Genomic DNA, 16,746 nt, shown 5'->3' with positions numbered 1-16,746 from the left:
GACTACAGGCCGGTTCATGATGCCAAAAACCTCCTTATTTAGAAACATGGCTTGATTCACCTCTGAATTAACGTGAACTTGGGCAATAAACACCTCCCACCCACCCCCCACCCCCCAAAACCCAGCATGTACTCCAATTCAACAGGCACTTGGTTTCACACATTTGGACTTCCAAAATCAATTTGCAGAGACGTTAACAATGGCCCTTGTCACACTGCTAAAATAAAACGTTTTGAGGCACAAAATAAAACATTTCCTCTATGGAGTTCTGCATGTTTTTTTACCCCAAAGTGTTCTGAAACATTTTATTTCCCGCCTGCAAACATTGTATATGTGTCCTCTTTAATGACAGTTCTATGGTTCAAAATGTTTTCATGGCTACGAGAGCTGCTTAATATGTTTTCCATTCCATTCTGCTGTCCTTGAACTTCGTCTTCAGCACCATTTTCTGTCATGTTGCTGAGCTTACGCCATTCCTTTCCATCTACTTATTTTTATCATTTCTGCTTTCTTGGAGGTGGGGGTGTTAAACCTTTGGAGCTTCGTTTACACGAGCTATGGGGAACCGCAGCACAAGGCACTGGAGCTGATATCAAAGCATGGATTCCACAGAGAATTTTTTAAAAAACGGCCAAACACAAAATGGCGGCCAGGAATTGATTTGAGGGGGGTAGTGCAAACAAACGGGGGGATCAAAAATGATCTGCCAACATTCTCGGAACATTTTTGGGGACTCATGCAGAATAGGGCAGTGTCAAAGGCAGGGAGAAAGACAGCTGGGTCACCAGCATCCTACAAATTGCTTGCTCCTCGGCATAGCTTTTCCACTACCCTCCAACCCTGTTTTATCTCCATACATACACATCATAGACTCTCGTCATGAAGGGCGATCCAGTTGGAGCACATCAGTCCTTACAGGTATAAACCTCTTCTCGCTGCGTACACTGTTTACACTCCACGTAACAGCACCAGCGGACTTGACACTGGCAAGGCCTGGTGACCACCCGGCTTTGGGTGTTGTGGCCCCGACCACAGCAAATGCTCTCGCAGTTTTTATCTTTGTAGCATTTCCGGCCTGAGGTGCCAGGTGAATACCTGCTCACCAGGCAAAAACTCGGGGAGTCATCAATGTAGACAAGGTCTGTAGTCCTTGGGATCTGGTCGCCGTGACCGAGGACCGATTTCTTCGGGGGAGAAATGTCTCCTTCACCCGTCGCCTCGTTTGTGGTGCTGCCCACTTTGAGCGCCATCTCATACTTCTGCTTGAGCTGCTTGCCAATCTCGTGGAAGGGGGAGAGCTGTCGCCAACACGTCCGCACGGTACACGATCCTGATACACCATGGCACTTGCAGGTTGTCTCGACGCCAGCTTTAATGACCTACAGGAGACGGACACAAAAAAAACCCCTAGTTAATTCAAGAATTTCTCCTTATACAATAACAAGGTTTAAGTCCATAACCAGGAATGGTTGCCATTGCCTAGGCCCGTGGTGGCGAACCTTTGGCACTCCAGATGTTGTGGACTACAATTCCCATCAGCCCCTGCCAGCATGACCATGCTGGCAGGGGCTGGTGGGAATTGTAGTCCATAACATCTGGAGTGCCAAAGGCCTAGGCATAATATTACAAACACGGCAGGAATTTCAGGTTCCAGCAACTCTTTCCTCCCTGTTCATGATTTGCAGAAGTCAGTCATGAATATATAGGGATATGACTAACTGGTATAATTTGTACTCAAGTCTCATTTTCTTTAATTTCTTCTTCTTGTGATTCCCCCATTGTACAAGCATTAGAAAAGCCACAGATACGATAATAGGGTCCTGCATTTGGATATTTCCAAAGAGTACCCCAAACTGCCTCTTTCGTTTCAGCTATTTCTTATCTAAAATGAAACAGAATTTCAGTAATGGATTTGGATAAAAACCATCCAAATGCAGACCTCTACCTGTTCTCAGCATCTCAGGTATGTCTTTCACAGATGTGATGCAAGATGTTTTTAATTGGGGAATAAAGTGTTGTTTCACCTCTGAGGAGCTTGCTTCTACTTGGGGTATCTGCAAAGCAGCTGCAAGTGAACAGGTTCACACAGGAGAAGAGCAGATGGGAGTTAAGTTCGCCTATCCTTTTCTTCTTTTTACCCTACTCTCTTCTCTTTCTCTTCTCTTCTCTTTTCTCCTTCTTTCCTTCTCTTTCTTCCTCTTCTTTTTCTTTCTTTTCCTCATATTCTTTCTCTCTGAACCCTATACTATAATATTCAGTTAAAGATCTACAGTTATGGATTTGTTACAGACAGGTTGGACTCCTAAACCTCCATAGTAGGTTTGAGAGATGTATGTGTGATAATAATAACGTTATGTAAATGTTAAAGTAACAATGTTATTTTATGTATACAGATTTGTAAATATATGTAAAACATAACTGAAATAAAATAATAATTAAAAAAAAGTTCCCATTTCGCAGTGCAGAGCTGAAATACCCCCTCACTGAGCACAGCAGTTTTTTTTGCAGCAAAAAACTGCACATTAAGTGATCTCGTGACAGGATTTTTTGATGGGCTGCAACGATAGCAAAACCGTACCCGACAACTTGAAGGGACCAACAGTGCGGGACATCAAGGGATCTGCAGCGGGGCAACCCATGCCCTCTGTCCACCCAGATGGGAACGCTTTCCTGCTGGTGGTCAAGCTCGTCCGCCTCCCACCCCTGCCCTTTCTCACGAGTAAGGAAGTTTGGGGAAAGAAAAGCAACAGAGCCCTTTCGCCCCGGGCAACAGCATCCCCTTTCATAGCGCCCCTCAGACATGTAAGATATGCTTGACCAGACATACCTCCAAGGAGGGGGAGAGAGAGAAAGACGGGGTCAGGCTCCGGCGGATTAAGGAACTTAGCAACGCTCCCAAAGAGGTAGTCGGAAAGTCATGTGTAATGATACTTTGCCGAGAAACACGAACAAGGGGGGGGGGGGGATTTAATTAAAGCGTCACTTAACTCGGGCCCGGCAGAACAAATCAAGTGTGCTAATACTCTGACTTTTTCATTAATAAGACACAAAGGGAGGGCTGGAGTCAAGGAGGGGCGGGGGGATATTTTAAGGAGACAGAAAAGGCGGCAACGGGAGAAGAATCCAGCCACCCGGCTTTACACGCAGGAAGATCGCCCGGGACGTTGTCAGCGCTCGGGAAGGTTTCTCACGAACCAAAAAAGAAAAGAAAAAAAAGGAACAAGAAGATAAGAACATAAGAACTAGCCTGCTGGATCAGACCAGAGTCCATCTAGTCCAGCTCTCTGCTACTCGCAGTGGCCCACCAGGTGCCTTTGGGAGCTCACATGCAGGATGTGAAAGCAAGGGCCTTCTGCTGCTGCTGCTCCTGAGCACCTGGTCTGCTAAGGCATTTGCAATCTGAGATCAAGGAGGATCAAGATTGGTAGCCATAGATCGACTTCTCCATAAATCTGTCCAAGCCCTTTTTAAAGCTATCCAGGTGAGTGGCCATCACCACCTCCTGTGGCAGCATATTCCAAACACCAATCACACGTTGTGTGAAGAAGTGTTCCTTTTTATTAGTCCTAATTCTTCCCCCCAGCATTTTCAATGAATGCCCCCTGGTTCTAGTATTGTGAGAAAGAGAGAAAAATTTCTCTCTGTCAACATTTTCTACCCCATGCATAATTTTATAGACTTCAATCATATCCCCCCACAGGATCGCCTCTCCAAACTAAAGATATTCCAAACGCTGCAGCCTCTCCTCATATGGAAGGTTGTGTCTAGTCCCTCAATCATCCTTTCGTTGCCCTTCTAATTCTTTTTTCTATCTCTTCGATATCCTTTTTGAGATGTGGCGACCAGAACTGAACACAGTACTCCAAGTGCGGTCGCACCACGGCTTTGTAGAGTATAAGGGAAGATCTTTATGATGATGATTATGAAAACAATAGATATAAGAATTAACGAATGGGATGAAAATATTGGCCCAGGTTTTCACTTAATTGCAGATACCAGCAGCTGGAAGGGAGGATTGGATGGCGAGGAACCATGACGTAGCTGTCAAAAATCATATTGTGCGAATTCCATAATTACACAGAGAATAGTAGTTATTTGGAAGGCATAAACAGACAACAAACTCCTGTGTTATCAATCTGCAGTTTTATCAATCTGCAGTTTCTCACTCCTTCCTTCTCGGCCTCCCCCCCCCCCGCCCATTCTCGCCGCCCCCCCCCCAAACGGTTGAGTGAGCTCAAGTGGATTTTGGCAGATGAGAAAATTGCTTTTTTTTAATAAGCTACATATTCTTAAAAGCTCCCGCATGTCAATAAAGAACAAGGAGCGCGGAGAAGCCCTTCTGGTTAATTACCTCATCTCTCCCCGCCAGACAAGCTGGCCTTGTCATGCCCACTGAGGTCATATCGTAGGCACTTAGCTAGGCACGAAATGGGCGCAACGGAGGCGATTATTTCACCGTTGGCAGCTCCGTGACACAGCTGAGCTGTCGAGGGTGTGAAGAGAGGAGAATCCGGCCGGGAGCTTCTTGTAGCAAAAGGAGGGAAGTATTTGAAGCTGGGAAGGGCGAGCGCGGCGTCGCCCAGGAACTGTCTGAGCAGCAGTATCTAAACCGAAAAGACGGTTTCCTGGTGCATAAGTAAAAGATTCTTCTTGTGACTGATTTGGAGGGCTAGAACGGGCTGGGGGTTGGGGCGGAAAGGAGGATAAACAAGTCTACCAGCCCTCGGAGACCCATTATGATGAGGCCGGCTTATGTCATGGAAAACCGGCGTGCCGTGCAGCTGAGAGACCACCAAGCCAGTTTTGTGGAGGAGACACCTTCCCCTTCCGAGACTCCTGCTGCTTTCAGCCTTTATGGACGCCAAACCAGACAGAGGATCCTTGGGAACTATCACCTGGTCAAGTGGCTGAGGTTTCCCAGCACCCTCAAAGAAGAGTTTGGATTTATACCCCACCTTTCTCTCCTGAAAGGAGACTCAAGGTGGCTTATAAGCTTCTTTCCCTTCCTCACCCCACAACAGACACCTTTGTGAGGCAGGTGGAGCTGAGAGAGTTCCGAATAACTGTGATTAGCCCAGAGGTGGGATCCAGCAGGTTCTCACAGGTTCTCGAGAATAGGTTACTAATTATTTGTGTGTGCCGAGAGGGGGTTACTAATTGGTGATTTTGCCATGTGATTTTTGCCTTAGTTACGCCCCTCCTCTCAGCAGTACTTGAAGCAGAACTTGAAGCAGTCTAGCAGGAGGTTCACCGGCGTGCGTGGCAGCCTGCGCCTGTGTGCATTCGTTTCCCGCCCAAGGACCGGCGCAGCGGCTGCATCCTTGCCACAGCCCCACCCATGAATGCACCGCCCATGAATGTCCGGCCATGCCCCCATTGTGCCCTGCCCAGCCCCATTGGCGCTACGCCACAGTTTGAATCCCACCACCATGGGAACCTGTTACTAAAATGTTTGGATCCCACCACTGGATTAGCCCAAGGTCACCCAGCAGGAATGTAGGAGTGTGGAAAGACCCAACGGCAATGGTTCATGGTTCCATCATACATAGAATGCCTGATGCTCCAGATGCTCACATGCCAGCATGTATGATAAACTCCGGAGAACTAAAGAACATCACGCATCAATGCAAAGCTATCTCTGCAGCGATGGTCCACAAACGCTCTGCTCTTTCACAAATCTTATTAGCATCAGCTTACCTCTACGAACCCCCCTCAAATCCCAACGCAGACTTCCTTTGTGCTCCCTGAAACCGAACCTCAAAAGCAATAGCGAGCAGTGTTTGTCCGCTGGGCCAGGCACTCTTCTACTATCTGATGAAAGACCCTTCCCTGAGAAGGAGCCGTGCCAACAGTTTTCTCGTTCCTGTCATAAGCAGGCGGGAAAGGGTGTGGTAAAAAGGATTTGTGAGGTCTGGCTCACTTCCTGTTGCCCCTCAAGGTGGTGGCACAGTCAGCTGATCTGGTTCCTACGCTGTTTTCAAGGAAAGTAGTCACTGGAAGAACTGCGCTTGCCCAGTGAGACGGAGGTGCCTTTTGCTGAGAAATGGATCAATCCAGAGGTGGGATCCAGCAGGTTGTCACAGGTTCCCGAGAGTAGGTTACTAATTATTTGTGTGTGCCGAGAGGGGGTTACTAATGGGTGATTTTGCCACGTGATTTTTGCCTTAGTTATGCCCCTCAGCAGTAGCACGCAGAACTTGAAGCAGTCTAGCAGGAGGTGCACTGGCGTGCGTGGCGAAGCTCATGCCTCTGTGTGCGCTCAAGCTCTCAGCCCAAGGATCGGCGAACGGCTGCGTCCTTGCCACAGCCCCACCCAGGAATGCCCCGCCCCCGGAATCCCACGCCACGCCCCCTTTGTGCCCCGCCCAGCTTTATTGGCGCTACGCCACAGTTTGAATCCCACACTATGGGAGCCTGTTACTAAAATTTTTGGATCCCACCCTGGATCAATCCACTGTTCAAGGCTCAAAAAACCACATGTACAGGCAAGAAAAAGGAAGAGCAAGGCACACAGTACACACAGTAATAAACACAGTATATTGTAACGACTCAAAAATTTCGTACTACGATACTGTAACAAGATATACCAATTGTCATAGTGACAAATATATATTTCATTCATAAATAGTCCGTATATGCAATAATGGTCAAGCTCCCATTGAGAAGCAAGTTCCTCAAGAGTCTTTCTACTTATCTTCAAATCAGCAGGTGGAGATAATTCAGGTGTAGTTAATGAAGAGGTTCCGCAGTGCGGTACTAGATTATGGTGACCAGACATCCCGCTTTTGGCGGGACAGTCCCGCCTTAAAACAACTTGTCCCGCATCCCGCGGGTTTTTTGAACCATCCCGATTTTTGGAAGGCTGCCGCACTGCCTTCTGGGGCACGCCCCAGAAGGCAGTGCAGCAGCCTCAAGACGAAATGCAAGAGGATGACTACCTTCTGGGCGCCCTGAGTTCTCGTCATTGAGTTGCGATTGTCTTCTGCGCTCCCATTTCCCACCCTGTGACAGGGCAGGAAACCAGGAGCGCCCCAGAAGGCAGTGTGCTCCTGTGGCTGCACGCGCCCTCCCGCCCACCCGCCCGGGTCCCATTTTACAAAGGGGACAATCTGGTCACCTTATACTAGATGGAATGACACCAGTTATTACTGTGTGTATTGTGTGCCTTGCTCTTCCTTTTTCTTGCTTGTACATGAGGTTTTTCGAGCCCTAGCCAGGCTGTTCTTGCCCCTGCTGTTTACCACTGCGCGGTTCCTTATTTCAATCCACTGTTCTCTAGGCGGGGCCCTTGCTACAAAGGTGAAGACCACACAGTGCAAAGCACTGCAGGGTTTTCCTTAGCCGTTGCCCTGTGGCAAGGTGAACACTGGTGTCCCAGGCTACACCTTAAACCAGGAGACCCCACATGCTTCCTGTGGGCTCCATGTGTTCTTTTTCAAACATGGGTGGGACCAGGTAGCACTTCTGCCTGGCATGGTTTCTGATTGAGCATTGGAGATTTGATTGGCTCTGCATGTTTTTAAATATGTTGCTTTGGCAGCAGCTGCCACCATGGAACAAAAATCTGAAGGACAAGTGGAGGTGGCCATTTTGAGACTGGCTCTGCTTCCCGTGGCAGCCATTTGTAGCTGTATAGGATTTTTTAAAGTGCCTGCAGGGCCAAAAAGGTTGAGGACCCCTGTCAGAAGAAGAAGAAGAAGAAGAAGAAGAAGAAGAAGAAGAAGAGGAGGAGGAGGAGGAGGAGGAGGAGGAGGAGGAGGAGGAGGAGGAGTTTGGATTTATATCCCCCCTTTCTCTCCTGCAGGAGACTCAAAGGGGCTGACAATCTCCTTGCCCTTCCCCCCTCACAACAAACACCATGTGAGGTAGGTGGGGCTGAGAGAGCTCCGAGAAGTTGTGACTAGCCCAAGGTCACCCAGCTGGCGTGTGTGGGAGTGCACAGGCTAATCTGAATTCCCCAGATAAGCCTCCACAGCTCAGGCGGCAGAGCTGGGGATCAAATTCGGTTCCTCCAGATTAGATACACGAGCTCTTAACCTCCTATGCCACTGCTGCTCCTTAAGCAACTGCTATTTAGCTCACAGGTCATCCTGAAAAAGTACAAAGTCAAAACCAAATGTTTCCTCATTAAAACATTTATATCCTGCTTGTGTCATGGTTCAAGTCAGCTTATAAGTGTTCACAAAATCACAGAGTTGGAAGAGACCCCAAGGGCCATCGAGTCCAACCCCCTGCCGTGCAGGAACATACAATCAAAGCACTCCTGACAGATGGCCTCTGTTTAAAAACCTCCAAAGAAGGAGACTCGACCACGCTCCCAGGCAATGTATTCCACTGTCGAACAGCCCTGACAGTCAGGAAGTTCTTCCCAATGTTTAGGTGGAATCTCTTTTCCTGCACTATGAATCCACTGCTCCTTGTCCTGGAAGTAGGGGTGGGTAGCGTGGTGGCCAAGTTTGCAGATGATACCAAATTATGTAGGGTGGTGAGAACCGCAAAGGATTGCGAAGAGCTCCAAGCGGACCTTGATAAATTAGGTGAGTGGACTAAGAAATGGCAAATGCAGTTCAATGTAGCAAAATGTAAAGTGATGCACATAGGGGCAAAAAAATCCAAACTTCACATACACGCTACAGGGGTCAGTGCTATCAGTCACAGACCAGGAAAGGGATTTGGGCATCTTAGTTGATAGTTCCATGGGAATGTCAACTCAATGCATGGCAGCTGTGAAAAAGGCAAACTCTATGCTGGGGATAATTAGGAAAGGAGTTGATAATAAACTGCAAGGGATTGTCATGCCCTCTATATAGTTATCGTGGTGCGACCGCGACTTGGAGTACTGGTTCAGTTCTGGTCATCACATCTCAAAAAAAAAGGATATCAAGAGATGGAAAAGTGCAGAGAAGGGCGAGGATGATTGAAGGATTGGAGCACCTTCCCATGAGGAGAGGCTGCAGCTTGGGACTCTTTTTTTTTAGTTTGGAGAGGAGATCTGAGGATATGATTGAAGTCTATAAAATTATGCATGGGGTAGAAAATGTTGACAGAGAGAAATTTTTTCTTCTTTCTCACAATACTAGAACCAGGGGCATTCGCTGAAATGCTGGGGAAGAATTAGATCAAGAAAGTTGAACACTTCTTCACACAACGTGTGATTGGTGTTTGGAATATGCTGCCACAGGAGGTGGTGATGGCCACTAACCTGGATGGCTTTAAAAAGGGCTTGGACAGATTTATGGAGGAGAAGTCGGTCTATGGCTACCAGTCTTGATCCTCCTTGATCTGAGATTGCAAATGCCTTAGCAGACCAGGTGCTCAGCAGCAGCAGCCGCAGAAGGCCCTTGCTTTCACCTCCTGCATGTGAGCTCCCAAAGGCACCTGGTGGGCCACTGCGAGTAGCAGAGTGCTGGACTAGATGGACTCTGGTCTGATCCAGCAGGCCAGTTCTTATGTCTCTGGAGCAGCAGGAACAAACTTGTTCCCTCTTCAACATTACTTCTTTTCAAATATTTAAACATGGCGATCATCTCACCCCTTAACCTTCTCTTCTCCAGACTAGACATACCCTGCTCCCTAAACTGCTCCTCATCGGGCATGGCATCCAGACCTTTTAACATTTTGGTTGCCCTCCTCTGGATCCATGTTGTTGGGGACATTTCTGGCAACAGCCAATGGAAGCCCACAAATACCACAGAATTGAGACAGCACCTCCAAAGAAGGAGTCCACCACACTCCGAGGCAGCCTATCCCAACAGCAGCTACTTAATATCAGAGATAACTCCTCTGGCTATGAGACGGTGCATCATGGGTCCGAGACATCATGGGAAAAGACAGGTTGCACTAAACAACAAACAGAAGTATTATAGATGCCAGGGGAAGGGATGCTACAGTTCACTTCTGACTGCTGAAGTTCTAGTTAGGAGATCACCTGACCTATTCTCAAAGCCCTGCCATTTTCTCCTTCAAGCATGTCCAGAGCTTCTCAGGATGCTGATGCTCAAAAGATACAATTATCACTCAAGAAACCAAGGAGAACATGTATTGTTGAAGGCTTTCACAGCTGGACTCAACTGGTTGTTGAGATCTACCAGACCGCAGCCACACAGCCCAGAAAGCCCACAAGATCTACCAGACCCACAAGATCTACCAGACCATGGCACCACAGCCCGGAAAGCCCACAAGATCTACCAGACCACAGCCACACAGCCCAGAAAGCCCACAAGATCAACCAGACCCACAAGATCTACCAGACCATGGCCACACAGCCCGGAAAGCCCACAAGAACTACCAGACCACAGCCACACAGCCCAGAAAGCCTACAAGATCTACCAGACCACAGCCACACAGCCCAGAAAGCCCACAAGATCTACCAGACCCACAAGATCTACCAGACCATGGCCACACAGCCCGGAAAGCCCACAAGATCTACCAGACCACAGCCACACAGCCCAGAAAGCCCACAAGGTCTACCAGACCAAAGCCACACAGCCCGGAAAGCCCACAAGATCTACCAGACCCACAAGATCCACCAGACCTCAGCCACACAGCCCAGAAAGCCCACAAGATCTACCAGACCCACAAGATCCACCAGACCATGGCCACACAGCCCGGAAAGCCAAAAGCACCTTCCTTATGTCCAAGTCCAACTTTGCTATGGGCTAGCAACCAAGTAAGAACCCGTCATCGTTTCCAGTGCGCAAATGCCGTGCAACCCCCGCGCATAGGCTCTCACCTTCATGCCCACCAGGTTGTTGTGGAAATCCACCCTGGCTCTCAGGTCCTTGTTGGATTTCTTCCCCAGGAACTCCTTGACAAACTTATTGCTGTATTTGAGGTTGTCCCCGCAGCCGCCCCACTGCCAGGCTTCGCGGTTCTCCAGGTCGGGAGCCTCGTCGCAGGTGCAGCGCTCCATGCGCCCTGCGCTGCAAGCCTTGGCCATGGCGTGGGTCAGCCCTGCCGAAGAGATGGCATAAAGGAAGGCTGTTTCCTTAAAACCTGTAGAAAATGACAACAGCATTAGAAGAAGAAGAAGAGTTTGGATTTATATCCCCCCCCCTTTCTCTCCTGCAGGAGACTTACAATCTTAAGGAGACTTACAGACTTACAAGGGGCTGACAATCTCCTTGCCCTTCCCCCCCTCACAACAAACACCCTGTGAGGTGGGTGGGGCTGAGAGAGCTCCGAGAAGCTGTGACTAGCCCAAGGTCACCCAGCTGGCGTGTGTGGGAATGCACAGGCTAATCTGAATTCCCCAGATAAGCCTCCACAGCTCAGGCGGCAGAGCTGGGAATCAAACCCGGTTCCTCCAGATAAGATACATGAGCTCTTAACCTCCTACGCCACTGCTGCTCTCAGTGATGCACTATGATAGGCTGGGCCAGCCTTGATCAGTTGTGCAGAGTGGAACTGTAACAGTGCTGAAAGGATGCTGCCATATTGACACTACGCTAGTTGACTCCCAGAGCCCTTTTGCACCCCTGGGACAGTGACTGGAACCTCTTACAGGCCATCATTTTTGCCCAACGCTTCTGTGCTGCCATTCTCTACTGAGCGGGGGCAGTGTCATTTGTGTGTTGTGTTCAACACCTGGCAGTGCTCAGGAAGCCCTTCAGCAAGACACTCCTGAAAGAATCTGGTCTTTTGCTGTCTACCAGGTACGAAGGAAGAGGCCGACCAGAGCCCACGATGCAAATTAAACCCACAAATGCAATTTTTAACTTCCAAGCCAGTGCCACAACTGACTCAAAAGCTGCTTGGTGGTGTATCCAGAGGTGGGATCCAGCAGGTTCTCACAGGTTCCCGAGAGTAGGTTACCAATTATTTGTGTGTGCCGAGAGGGGGTTACTAATTGGTGATTTTGCCACGTGATTTAGGCCTTAGTGACGCCCCTCCTCTCAGCAGTAGCGCGCAGAACTTGAAGCAGTCTAGCAGGAGGTGCACAGGCGTGCGTGGCAGCCTGCGCCTGCGTGCATTCGTTTCCCGCTCAAGGACCGGTGCAGCGGCTGCGTCCTTGCGACAGTCCCGCCCAGGAATGCCCCGCCACCAGAATGCCCGCCCACGCCCCCATTGTGCCCCGCCCAGCCCCATTGGCGCTACGCCACAGTTTGAATCCCACTACCATGGGAACCTGTTACTAAAATTTTTGGATCCCACCACTGGGTGTATCCTTGCACCAACTTATTCCAGAGGAGATACCAAGCTTTGCTCCCCTTCTCAGCTCACCTCTCTTGAGCAGGCTGGCCCTGTAGCGACCTTCGAGGGTGCAGTTCCACCGCTCAAAGCGGAACTGGTACTGGCATTCCAGGGCGCTCATGCTGATGGCTTCCATCAGGGTCTCGGCCACCCCGGGGTCCCTCCGGCACATCCTTCGCTGCTTCTTCTCCAGCTTCAGGCGGTCACAGACTTTGTAATGGGTTTTGATGGCGGCTTCCTCCATTTCTGAGGTCAGAGGGAGGATGGTCAGGGGTTCATTCCCAGTCAGCCTGCAGGAAAAGAAGAGCCCATCGGCTTGAGCAAAGTTCGAAGGTGGTCATCTAAATTAGAGTATTGCCTTCTGAGACCAGCAGCCCCCACGTGCGTCAAACCACAGCATATCCAGTGGCACCGCGTCCATACAGATGTGGAAGGCAGCTGTTCAAAACCGAGATTTTTTTTAAACATCTAGAATATTATTCTATTGTGCCTCCTTGGAGTTCTGAATTCAGATTTAACTTAGAGTTGACATGTTTGTGTCCTCGTCTTAACCTACTGCATCTGTGTATGGTTCTCCAGTTGCACAGTGGCAGATCACGATTCCCAAAGGCGATCAGCCCCTGCACAGCAGGGCCAATTGGCCGCCCTCCTCCTTGGAAGAACTCTATAATTCCCTTCCAAGCTTCCAAAGAAAGCCCAAACATCTCTGAGAGATCCGCCCCATCCAGCACACACTCTCTTTTGAACTGTTAGCAGGCCTGCACGACGAAATTGGGCCATCAATTATCTGAGGCTCTGAGGCTTAGAGACTACCTATGATCCTAGAGCTGTATTCATGTTATTGCCTCCGCGGCTTCGCAGGTCGATGTGTTTGGGGCCGTAGGGGATGGGTGGAGGAAGGGGAAATTGTGGATTGGGTATGAGTCTGGAATTCAGATTTAACTTAAGAGTTGACATTTTTGTGTCCTTGTGCGTGCACAATGACAATAAAAAATGCTTATGCTTTGCGGGGACAACCCAGGTGCCTGGAGACTGACATTTAAGGGCAAAACAGTTGCAACAGATCTGGGGCCATCTGCAAAATACAGATTAGGTTTGTACCTAATGGGGGGAAAGGAGAAGTGATTTACAAACCCTTCAACCTTTGCTCAGTTTCACCCCATGCTGCTATCTCCATTTTATTATTATTATTATTATTATTATTATTATTATTATTATTATTATTATTATTATTATTATTATTATTATTATTAATTCATCTTGATAGACTGCCCAACCCCCAAAGGGCTCTGGGCGGTGTACAATGAGACACAAAACAAATACAATATAAGGTCTCATAAATACAATATAGCGATAAAACATTAAAATTCATTAAAATACATTATAGCAGCAATTCCAAAAATTACAGATAAAAATACATGCCCAGATGCATGCACAGATGGCGCCCAACCCAAAGGCCAGGAGGGCCAGCATTGCCCAAAGATGGATGGAATCAGCGATCAGGCAATGCTGAAGATGGCAAAACTGTCGTGGTTTTAGTACGAAAAATACATGCATGGCCTTTTTTTAAAAAAAGCTGTTTTCCTTTATAGAATCATAAAATAGAATCATAGTTGGAAGAGACCACTAGGGTCATCCCGTCCAAACCCCTGCCATACAGGAACATCCAATCAAAGCACTCTTGACAGATGGCCATCCAGCCTCTGTTTAAAGACCTCCAAAGAAGGAGACTCCACCACACTCCAAGGCAGCGCATTCTACCATCGAACAGCTGTGCCATCAGGAAGATCTTCCTAATGTTTAGGTGGAATCTCTTTCCGTACTTTGAATCCATTACTCCTTGTCCTAGCCCAGTGATGGCGAACCTTTTCGAGACCGAGTGCCCAAACTGCAACCCAAAACCCACTTATTTATCGCAAAGTGCCAACACAGCCATTTAACCTGAATACTGAGGTTTTAGTATAGAAAAAAAACGGTTGGCTCCAAAGTGCGCATTACTCGGGAGTAAGCTTGGTGGTAGTCGGCGACTTTGCTTTGAAGCAACTGTGCAACACTTCTAATGGGTAAATCACGACCCTAGGAGGGTTTACTCAGAGGCAAACCCCATTGCCAGCAACTGAGCTTACTCCCAGGTAAAGGATCGTGCTTTACTTCTTTGCATGAAAATCAATGGGGTTTAACAGCGCTTAACAGGGCTACCTACGCTGCTTCCCCAAAACTAGGTCTTAGGTTTAATGCTAATAATCTCCCTGAAATAATTACACTATTATCACATGACGAACTCTGTTTGTGCGTGCCCACAGAGAGGGCTCTGAGTGCCACCTCTGGCACCCGTGCCATACGTTCGCCACCACTGTCCTAGCCTCTGGAGCAACAGAAAACAAACTTGCTCCATCTTCAATCTGCCAACTTTTCAAATATTGAAACATGCCCATCATGTCCCCCCTTGACCTTCTCTAAACTAAACATACCCAGCTGACAGGGTCCTGTTTGAGCTCCTCATAGGGCAGTGGTGGCGAACCTTTGGCCATGCTGGCAGGGGCTGATGGGAATTGTAGTCCATAACGTCTGGAGTGCCAAAGGTTCGCCACCACGGTCATAGGGCATGGAATCCAGACCGTTGACCATTTTGGTCACCCTCCTCTGGACTCACTCCAGATTATCAATGTCCTTCTTGAATTGCGGTGCCCCAAACTGGACACAGTATTCCAGGCGAGGCCTGTTCAATGCAGAATAGAGAGGTACTGTTATGTCCCTCGAGCTTTACATTGCTAACAAAGCAGCCAGACCAGTTTCAATCAGTGAAACTGAGAGCAGAGAAGGTAGGGTTAGGAGGAGGAGGAGTTTGGATGTATACTCTGCCTTTCTCTCTTGTAAAGAAACTCGAGGCAGTTTGCAAACACCTTCCTTTCCTCAACCAACAGCAGGTGGGGTTGAAAGAATTCTCAAAAATCACTCAGCAGGCTTCATGTGTTGGAGTGGGGAAACAAATCCAGTTCACCAGATAAGTGTCCTCCGCTCGTGTGGAGGAGTGGGGAATTAAACCCAGTTCTCCAGGCTAGAGAACACTTGCTCTTAACTACTTCACCAAACTGGTCCTCTCTTTTAGTCTTCCTCTACGTTCCATAAAACGCCCTTAGGACGACTTCGGCTTACTTTTTGCATTGTACAGGTGAGCAAAGATGCACGCATCCCAAAGGTTTCCAGAGCACCTCTTGGGTAGCACTTTCAGAGTGTAGTCAAATTGGTCGGCAGTATAATTGCTGGATTCAAATCTCAAAGCACCTTAAATACCAACAAGATATTTAGGGGATAAACTTTCAAAAGCCAAAGCTTAAATCCTGAAGATCTTGTTCATCTCTAAGGTCAAGAAGACAAAAGTAATGACTACTAGGGAATCACACAAGTATAAGGCTGATGATGAAGACACTGAAATGATTCAGGATTTTATGATCACTGACTTCATCATCAACCAAAAGGGAGACTGTGGCCAAGGAGCGCAGGAGGAGATTGAGACTGGAAAGAGCAGTCACCAAGGAGCTAGAGAAGATCCTTAAATGTAAATATATGTGTCTAGAAACAAGATCAAGGTCATTCTCACTATGGTATCCCCCATTGCTGAGTACAGGTGTGAAAATTGGACAATGAAGAAAGCGGACAGAAATAAATTTGACTATTTTGAAATGTGGAGTTGGAGGGGAGTTTAACCCGTACTATGGATCGCCGGAAAGACAAACTAGTGGGTTCTAAATCAGTGCCTGACTTCTCCCTAAAAGCTAAAATTACCAAAACCGAGGCTATTGTACTTCACATCAGGAGAAGACAAGAGTCACTGGAAAAAAGACAATAATGCTAAGAAAAGGTGACAGGAAAAGAGGAAGCCCCAGCGTGAGACGGATCAACTCAATAAAGGAAGCCACAGCGCTCAGTTTGCAAGACCTAATAAAGGCTGTTCCAATCCAATCCAAAAACCATTATTAGGCATAAACCAGAAGTACCATACATTCCAAGTACAAAAACAGGATCATTGTTATATATCATGTAGAACATGGATTAAAAATGTAGCAACAACTTTCAGAAATTTCTACATGAGGGCTGTTCAATTAGCTTAGACATTTTTAGTTTGTCTGAGAGAAACATAAATTCTAGAGGTAGTAAAGCTTTCCCCGAGATCAGTTCTCCTAATATCATTACACCTCGAACAGTAAAAGCGGGATAGCAGAGGGATTGAGTCCTTAGCTGGGACAGTACCGACAACAACGCTCACTTTGTGGAATGTTAAGGAAGTTACCTTGAAGATAGACAGAGGGGAATGAGTTGCACCTTGCTCTGGTCATGACCCATCTGCACTTATAATTAACAAGCTGTTCTAAGTATACAGCAGGGCTAGATTTCCGGGGGGGGGGGGTGATCCCAAAGTATAGAGGGGAACAGGAGCTTTGTGCAGCACTCAGGAGAGATTGGTATTCCTGGTCATACAGTCTGATCGATAAAGGCTGTTAATAGTAGGACATTTTGATGTATAGGGTGGCCATAAGTCAGAAGCAACTTAAT

General features: G+C 47.9%; 1 protein-coding gene across 1 annotated transcript in view; it reads right to left on the bottom strand.

The window, feature by feature from the left end:
• Window positions 1-867: 867 nt before the first annotated feature.
• Window positions 868-16,746, bottom strand: part of WNT9A (Wnt family member 9A) — a 58,109-nt gene continuing 42,230 nt past the window's right edge. The window contains exons 2-4 of the mRNA XM_048511406.1: window positions 12,223-12,482; window positions 10,733-10,995; window positions 868-1,379 (exon numbers count right to left, since the gene is read on the bottom strand). Of these exons, the coding sequence (XP_048367363.1) occupies window positions 906-1,379; window positions 10,733-10,995; window positions 12,223-12,482 (997 nt within the window). The 3' untranslated portion in view covers window positions 868-905. The remainder of the gene's footprint in view (window positions 1,380-10,732; window positions 10,996-12,222; window positions 12,483-16,746) is intronic.

Source organism: Sphaerodactylus townsendi, linkage group LG11 (genome assembly GCF_021028975.2).
Source record: "Sphaerodactylus townsendi isolate TG3544 linkage group LG11, MPM_Stown_v2.3, whole genome shotgun sequence".
In the NCBI taxonomy this organism is placed as follows: Eukaryota; Metazoa; Chordata; class Lepidosauria; order Squamata; family Sphaerodactylidae; genus Sphaerodactylus; species Sphaerodactylus townsendi.
The sequence above is the reverse complement of the archived record's forward strand: the minus strand, read 5'-3'. Positions and strand labels throughout refer to the sequence as shown.